General features: G+C 43.3%; 1 protein-coding gene across 3 annotated transcripts in view; it reads left to right on the forward strand.

The window, feature by feature from the left end:
* The window catches only part of ttbk1a (tau tubulin kinase 1a), a 41986-nt gene extending 32770 nt beyond the window's left edge, over nucleotides 1-9216 (forward strand). For all 3 annotated transcript variants that reach the window (XM_074684630.1, XM_074684647.1, XM_074684638.1), the window contains 2 exons: nucleotides 4952-6402; nucleotides 6487-9216. In XM_074684630.1, the coding sequence (XP_074540731.1) occupies nucleotides 4952-6402; nucleotides 6487-6907 (1872 nt within the window). In that variant the 3' untranslated portion in view covers nucleotides 6908-9216. The remainder of the gene's footprint in view (nucleotides 1-4951; nucleotides 6403-6486) is intronic.

The raw sequence follows: 9216 nt of genomic DNA on the forward strand, positions 1-9216 counted from the left end.
TGGAAACGGGGCTTTAGCTTACTTTAGCCAAACCCTTAAAGGAACCACAGCTGCTCAAAGCTCTGTTCATGAGGCTGTTTTGGAGTTTCAAAGTCTTGTGTTCATCCTTCAGTGAATGTTGTGTTGGACTTACATCAGGTCTTCCAAAGGGTGAGGGACTTAAAGGAAACTATCATAGGGGTGTTGGTTTGTCCAGGCTCTAGTGATGCTCAGGATCTGGTTTTCTTGGTGGCCATTTCTGAGTTTGTTGGAGAGGTTTGTAGGAGTGTTCCTGCTTCTATACATCGTGACGTCGTCTTATCTTCATCGTGCTTCCTCCTCCATCGCTTTTCAGTGAGCGCTGGACTTCACTGTTGCACTTTATCCCGAAAGAGACCAGAGAGGGATCTGATTATTGATGCAAAACACAGATGCAATAAGTTAAATGTGGGGATTTATGAAGTGGGGCTCCAGTGGTTCCAGGTCTGATCTGAGGTTTGGTTTGAGTTCATTGATAAACTGAGGAAAGTCTAACCTAGCTAACAATGCTATGTTATTTTGTTACAAAACATAACAGAAAGGGCATAAATCCTCTGAATTTGTTGATGTTTGTTCTTGCTTAGTGATAGCGTTTAGCTAGGGTTGGTTGGAAGCTAACATTAGCTAACCACTTGTATGACCTTTTTAACTTTGAAAAATGACTTGTTCCTACTGTGTAGTCTTGAGATATTTTAGGTGGTTGCAACAAAAGTGTTAGCGTAAACACCAGAAGAAAATGTCTGTTGTGTGAATACAGTGAACAACAGAGATCTGAAACTATGACTGAGATACTGTTAGAGCTCCAGGAGAACAGGAAGATGGTTCTTATTTAGCTTTTTTTCCATTTCAGAGGTAATGAGATGGAAAACATGATGTTCTGTTGCAGTTTTGTGGAAAGAAATGTGTTGTTAATGTAGCCAGACTGTTTGAATGTTTAGTCGATGTTTGGATAACGGCTGGTATGCTTGAGTTAAACTATGTCTCTATGTCTTTATGTTAAAAGTGATCTCTCTCAACAGATTCCTGGAAATCAGGATAAAGGAAAATGGTCAACAATTGCAGTTATCAAATATTAAATCAATGCCAAGAACCCCATCGTGTACGAGGGGGAAAACAACCATACTCAAATTCTTTCAAATGTTGAAATGTTTAATTCCAGGTTGGCAAAGTTACACTGTAGTTCTCCCAGTGTCCACTAGAGGCTTGTTCCAAAAGCGAGTCAGTCCCCATAGACCCCATGTTATTAAGTTAGACTTTTTTGGCTTTACACTTAATTCAAACATGTTAACAGCCTGGAACTAAAACCTTGTCTGGTTTTCAGAATCCTCTTCATGTTGCTGGTTGATCAAAGAAGTAGCAAAACGTTAACATTAAGTCAGATTCTTAGCATAGCATGTTTCAGACCTGGAACACAGCAGAACAACTTTTTGACAACATTTGAGGTGTATGTGATAGTGTCAGTGAAAACGGTGGTGATGCTGGTTTTAAATGATCTCTGGATTTTGCACCCTTCTCCGCGTAGAAGCTACTAGCTAGCTAGCATTTAGGGTCCTCTTTGTGTTGTTGTGTTCCTGTTTTTTAAGAAAGCGCACAAAAATGTTGAATCGAGTAAAACTCTGCCAGCCTATGAAAGGACATTTAAACAGATAACAAAAACAGCCATCAAAGCAAACAGCAGGGGGGTCCGTGGGTGTTTAATAAACAAGCTAAGATTAGCCTCATTTAGCTTTTCCCATCAAACATTTTTCACTTTGAACAAGATGATGTTTTCATCACAAAACAGTGCTTGTCCTCTGAGAAGAAAGCATCCAACAGAAAATCAGAACACCTTTTTTTTGTTTTGTTTTTTGAGCAATCATCACAAGGAGCGTTTGAAATGGGGTGGATGCTAACATGAATCCACAGCAGCGTTCACTGAATGTTAAACCCTTTCTTCTTCTGAATATGAGGACACTGCGTGAGACTGGCTGAGGATGGTCCTTTTGTTGTGGCAGACACCAAACAGAAACCAGACGGTTGCATTCTCAAAGGGCTACATTAAATAAATATGCACCACTCGCTGTTCCATTAAGCTAGAGGCGTTAGCATAAACTCAGCATTAGGCGTCACTCTGCGCTGAGGCTCATCACAGGTGATGAGAAGACGACCTGAGTTTGTTCCCATGCTGCTTCTCGCTGCGTTCAGGACGTTCTGCTTGTTTTATATTTAGCTTAGCATTACACTACAGCCACTTAGAGAATGTAAGAAGTGGACTAGCTGCTAACTCTGAACTTTATTTTGCACGTCTGCAAAATGATTCACCTACCGTACAAGATTGTCACTGATACATGCCGATGTTTTGTCCTGTGTCACCATGAGCGCAGTGCCACTTTCAGTTCAGAACAGGCAGTGGAAGGCTTTGAGTGTGCTTTTTATGCTGACGATACACTGGTTTCAAAAAACAATACGCAGCATTAATGACGGTATGTCGTCTTGCACGACTGTTTACCGACTGTCGCCACTCTTTGCATGAGATCTACTGTTTGTACGACACGCACCTCTGACTGTAAAATGACATAAAACAGCACTGTACTGTAATTACAACTAAAACACAGTGAAAATACACCTCTGACTGAAAAACGTCTGTGATTCTTTTGTAAATACTTCACACTGCTACTAAAAGGGATACTCACGGATCTGGAGCTGGCTCGCCAAATACATCCTGATTGTCCGTTATGTTTCTCCACATCTTCGGTTAAACCCCAGATGCTGTCTTTTAACATTTTGAAGAGCTCAATGGCAACACTTTTTTTTTAACTGTCCAACCTAAGTTTCATGTTCTTACATTTGAAGTATTGCGACCAAAAAAGCAAAATTTAGACTCTAAACCCCCAAATGGCTAAATTCTCTTCAACCTTTGATTGTTAATGCAAGTAAACATTACATTTACATTTGTAAAGCTTTCGAATACTCCTCATTTTCGTCAGCGTGTACGATGACTTTAAATGTTTAAGCCATCTTTCCTAAAACTAAACTTGCTGTCAGCTCAAATGTCTGATTTCAACTTGTGTGGAGTGTCTTGCTTGTAGAAAATGCTGCTTAAAGTCGCCAAACTCTAAAAGACTGAATTCTTATTTTCTTCAAGTTCATTCAAACTTTGACTTTTTGAAATTTGCAGTGGTCGAAAAAACATCCATCATCTTTAAACCCCTGAAAGATTAACAGTTTGTACACAAAAGTGGCGCTTACATGACGGTGCCGTCCTGTCTCTTGATTTTAAGTCTGACACGAAACATTTATACCTCATAAATCTCACTCTGCAAATATAAACATGTAGAAACAAAGTGTAATCCACTCCATATGTTTTATTGCATATTTGATATGTAAGTAATGATCTTTATGGAATAACAGGGTGATATTGTACAGATAGCGTCTGTAGAGAGAAAACTTCATCATGTCTTTATAAGTAAACGCGTTAGCCCCATGTTAGCTATGATTAGTCATGTTCACCTGTTTGTTAGCCTGATCATTTGTCTCGTCTTCTTTACACTTAGAGGAAAATTCAGATATTAATTCAGAGCATGTTTACTCCCAAACTGGTTGCTTTCTCTTGAGAAGGTGGAGGTGGTTAGCTTAGCAAGACTGGAAGCAGGGGGAACTGTTACTTTACAAGCTAGTCCCCAGTCCGTCCAACAGATCTGTAACACCACAGTTTCAGTTATGTGAAGTTTGGAATTTCATATCAAATTTAGCTGGAAACCCTTTGTTCAGCCTGTCAGCCACAGGAAATATCAGGTACTGTCTCTTTAAGGAACCCCCTTCCCCATACAAGCCTAACTTTCTTCTGATTGGCCAGCTCCCTAGAAGCCTGCCCAGCAACATGATGTCATAATGAGTCCTGTGGCTTTGTGATATCATGAATTATGTGTGATGGAGGAAAAAAGTTAGCTAGGCTATCAGTTCATCTCTACTTCCAGGTGGTATTCTAAGCTAAGCTAAGCTAAGCTAAACACATCTAGGATTGAGAGGAATAGTTGAAAGTATTGTAAGCATTTCTGAAATATCTGGATGCTCCTTCACTTTTATTGCAATAACAGCGAGGTTTGTGTCGTTAAAGCTGAGGATTGGCGAGCTCACAGCGTGGGTTCAGTGAGACGGTCCGTGAGTGTCTTTCACCTGTAAAATACATGTACGCATTTTCTTTTATATCACCTTACGATTGTACAGAACTGCTTGTATAATTTACAGGTAAAGCATGTATTTTAAACTTTTTGTAAATCCAAATGATAAATGTGTACATATATACAGAAATGTAGAAAGTCATTAGGTTTGCAGTTAATCTCTAATAGCATGAACATTAGCAGGGTTTAGTATGTATGTACAGGCTGTATGTTGAATCTTTATGAAAGGAAACACTTGAAATCACCTGATATCAGACTGCGTGCTGTCAAAGGATAAACTCTGCAATGCATTTTTTGTGCCTTTTATATCAATGTATGTAATCTAGACAATCTTGAAAAGCTTGTGTACAACCAAAATGACATTAAAATGATTTTGGGGGCAAATACTCCTGTTCCTTCTGTCTTCCTTGCTGTGGGAGGGACGGTTACACGAGTGTCCACTTGAGGCCGAGTCCAAAAGCCCAGGAAGTCCCATTGACAACCTTTTTGTCCTATTTTGTTTGAAATGTTTGCAGTCAGATCTGATTTGTGTTTTTTCAGTACCACAAGCTCTAAGAGAGTTGTTTCTGCACCAACACAATCAGAGTACCATTGTTTAATGTTTCGGTTGGTCAGGTACCGACATCAGTCTAAGATTCTGAGTTCACCTCTGAGTATAGGTCACTAAAAAGGCCACTCCATGTGTCTGTGCATTTTCATTAGTCCCAGCTGAAGAATATTTATCATCTTGTTTGAATTCATTCAGTTACAGAAGAGTTCTGTTGTGTTCTCAGGTTCTGTCGCCCACGGAGCCGAGCATCCCATCACCGTCCTCCCCGGACTACCGGACGAAGGCCCAGGGGGATGAGAAGGAGCATTTCCATATCCTTCCCCAGCTGCAGGCCAAAAGAGCTGACTTCCTCACAGTCATGCTTACTGGGACTTTGCCACAGCGCCGCAGTTTTGCCACACCAGACGAGGAAGTCCCAGAACCTGAAGGACCTAGAGACGACGACGTCACAAAAAGTGAGTCCAACAGTGAGGCCAGTCAGAAGAGCACTGAGCGCAGCCAGGACGCTGCACCGTCAACACTCATGGCAGAGGACCAGAAGGGCCAAAGGGAGCACGCCTCTGCAGCTGATGCAGACCCTGACCTTGAGGATGCTTCTAAAACCCTGGTCCTCTTCTCCCCTGGTGACACTCGCAAGTCTCCCTCTTGTGCTGATCATGGTCTGGAGGCCGAGTTGGCCACACCATGTGCCCTCACTTCCCGTAACCTCTTGGTCCCAGACGGGATTCAGCCAGAGACCTCTGAGACCGGGCGTTTGTCCCCTGCTCTCAGGTCAGACCTCAGGCCCTCCACGCCCATAGCTCCTGCTTCACCCCCCTTCACCAAAGTCGAGCGCACTTTTGTCCACATTGCAGAGACATCGCACCTCAACGTCATGTCTTCCAACGGTCACTCTGCCAGGGAGAGTGACCGGGAAGTCTTGGCCATCATGAAGGCATCAGCGGTAGAGGATGACACCCACGACCCCGGGGCTGAACTTATGACAGATAAGTCTCCAGAGGAGCTAATTCCAGATCAAGGTAGACCACTTGATAAACCTTCCAGTACTGAGAATGGTCCCTCCCCGGTCATAGCCCAGTCTTTAGAGCCTGTTCCAGAAGCCATGTCACCTGTTCTTGAACCCAAAGCTCTTTCATTGGATCTTAAGAAACTATTGTTATCTGGTGAAGAAGCTGCAAAGTTTCAGACTGGATCAGAATTACCAGCAGCAATAAAACCCAGAATCAGAAGTAGAATCCCAGTGCTCATCTCTGAAGAAGACTCGGGCTCTGAGCAGTCCTCCTCCCTCTCAGCTCGGGCTAGACTTCAGCAGAGGGCCAGGCAGCTGGACTTGGCCCGCATGCTGGTCCAAAGGCAACAGGGTCGCTGGATGAGGAGGAGAATGTTGTCCGGGACTTCGTCTTCTTTGTCTTCTGGGGACGATGAGCGAAGGAGAGCTTCAGAGACTCTGTCTACCACTGGCTCAGAGGAGGACACTCATACCTCAGACGAGTCCAGGAGAAGCTCCCGACTAAAACCGACAGAAGAGCAAGGCTCCAAGGAGTGCAGGAGCAGGATCCCCAGGCCAGTCACCCCCATAAAAAGGCCTTCAGTGGGGCTTGCTGCTGCTTCTCCGTCTCCCCTCTGCCTGCCAGAATCCAGCACTACCAAAGGAGCATCATCCTTTGCTAATGGGTACGACTGTTTTCTGATCTTTGCATTTGCATGTTTTGATTCTGAATCGATTGATTGGTAGTTTTTATCTTCTTCTGTTTACAGGAATCAGAAAATTGGACTGAGCACTCTCAGCACTCAACGAAAGTCCAAACCCCCCTTACCCAGGTCCTCTTCCTCATGTCCTCGTCCCTCTGCTGCCCCTGCTCCTTCAGGTAGTCCCCGAATGCCCCTACGAGTCTTGTTTGGAACCCGTCGCAGCCTTAGCTCCACTCACTGCAGAACTGACAGCCCCTCCCCTCAGAGGGTCTGTCCATCCAGGCAGCCCCTTTCGGTCAGAGCCCCTACTGTCCCCATGCTACCACCCAGGACCACCACCACCACCACCATGCGGCGCAGCGCCTCACAGGAAGCCACCGCCCAGACCTCCTCTGGTATCACGCCTGCCAGGACCCGTCCGAAACTAGCTGGTGCAGCAGCTAAAGGGAAGCCAAATACCAGGGAGAAGTCTGTGCCCGCTAGATAATACAAAGAGACTCATTGCTGAGATATTTGTGTATAATCAGTCTTCGGACAAGCTACGCCTCAAAGGTTTTCACCTGATTCCATACCAGACTGTGATGTTACAATGACCTCCTTCAATTCACTTCATGTATATGGATCTCTTCTATTTTCCAAGGACAGCTTGCTAACTATCTTCATGGGCTTCCAGTAATCTTGACTGATGGTCGTACAGGAGTGTTGCTGCCATGGTGCTAAGGATATGTGCTGCTCCCTGGTCAATCCCTGGTTCATCTGGTTTCTGGACCTGAGAATCACCAACTCAAACAAGTCTACTTTCACCAACTCTCACCTTGGGGCTGGTGTCCACATGGTGTTTTTTTCTGACAAATTAGCATTCATCCTTTACAGTTTATTACTCAAACTGTCTGTTACATGATCCATTAGTAAAAGGTTGTGTTTCACTGCGCTAACTCTGGAGGATGCTGCTCTTTATGCGTTTGGCTAGGCTTAAATGCAATAGATTCTAGATGAAATGTAGAATCTGTGTTTGGTGGTCTGTAGTCTGAGAAGTGTCCTGGTCTCTGTTTGTTGTTTACAGTCTGTATGGAGAGCAAAAGCAAGAGGAACACAACCCAGCGTAATGACATCCCTCTCTCTATTCGGTGTCTGCATGAAGAGCAACTAACAATCTGTTTTAGATCAAACTTCAGAGACGTTAATCACAAGAAAATCATTTTGTTTCAGCCTCATACCGCCAAGGCAAGACAGCGAGAAGCCTCTGTGTGACTTACTGTTTACAGTCAAAAGAATAACAGTTTTTTTTTGTTTGCTAACAAAACTTGAGGTCAATTTCTACTTTGAGCTGAACACACAGTTGCTTCTCAGGTACAGGCACTTAAATTGATACTGCTAACAGCTAGCTTACACAAGAAATACCAGACAATATCAGGCCTTAGCTTACAGGTTTTGAGATTCAAATGAGATTACCGACGGTCCATACGTCAGTCTAAACATGGGGTATGTCGACGCAGGACACAATCTGATAGAAACGTCTTAAATATCATTGTGTCTTCTGATTCCTGTTGTTAGTTGTTGCTGTTTTCAAGAATTTTCTTCCATAAAATTTTCCTTTCTCTGTTTAACTATGCCTCATGTAGCCTGGACAACAAAACAAGTCGTTGTGATCAGTTGGAATAAGAAATTGTAACTTGCGCCTTTCTAAAAGTACAGGGTTATCTCCCCCTCAGAAAAAAAACACTATGTGGACACGAGCCCTGACACTGTACTCCCAGCCTGTCCACAGCTACTCCGCTCTTCTTCTGACAGTACTCTGCTTGGTTCACATTGCATGGTGAAGTATATCACAAATACAATGAATCCATAGAAGGAAAACGACGTGTACGAAAATCTGTACCTTTGAATTCTCTGAGTAAAGCTTTCCCCTTCCTACTGGGATCAGTATGCCAAAAAAGAGATCAAATTAGACTGGTTTGAATGCCCAAATATGTTAATGTGATAAGAGATTGCTCACTATATGCTGTGCTCATTATGGATAACGAGAAGAGTTGGATGAGAAAAGTAAATAAATAGCTTGGCCGCTCGCCTCCTCCTCATGGTGTGACAATGGGCATGCTTTAATCATCTATTTTTTTGGTGTTTTTATTTTCTCTATGCTCTGAATTGTACATAGAAGAATCATTTCCCATAAAGACATCTTTATTTTTTATCTTGCCAAGCAAAATGTAAATCTCCAGTCGTTAACCTTCTGTTCCAATGTGTTGGCACCATGCCTGTTTTTTAACGCATGAGAAAAACAGGGTTAACCATGAGAGGAAGTGCTACCTGCTTGGATCCTGCTGACAGTGCAAAGGTGTGCTGGTTGTGTTTGTACAGAGATGAAGGGCACTGAGCTATGAAGTAAAGTCTTGAACATGTGGACGGAGTCTTGTGTTTGTTTTTTCTCGTAGCTGATCCGGATCAAAACTTTAGACTTATTTCAGTCAAGATCATCCTTCCTGAAGTGCTCCTGGTCCTTTGGGACATGTTGAATGTGGCATCCAAGCTTATCCAGGTCAATCTGGTTCATGACAAATTTTAGGGGCAAGCCACTAACACCAATGTTGGAAACTCGTTTCAACAGCACATAACTTGAAGGCTACTTATAGGGATGGGTAACCAATTAGGTCCATTTTGGGTACCACCTTCTGTAGTACCGAGTACCGAGTCACGTAAAATCAGATGGTACCGTTGTTTTGATACTTGAACACACTGTAGTGACTGTGCAGATGGAAGAGAGGGCGATTTTCCATGCTGGACCCCAACGCAGCATTG

The sequence above is a fragment of the Halichoeres trimaculatus genome, unplaced genomic scaffold (genome assembly GCF_033239565.1).
Source record: "Halichoeres trimaculatus isolate MK-OKI-2021-1 unplaced genomic scaffold, fHalTri1.1 fHalTri1_scaffold_2, whole genome shotgun sequence".
Taxonomy (NCBI): domain Eukaryota; kingdom Metazoa; phylum Chordata; class Actinopteri; order Labriformes; family Labridae; genus Halichoeres; species Halichoeres trimaculatus.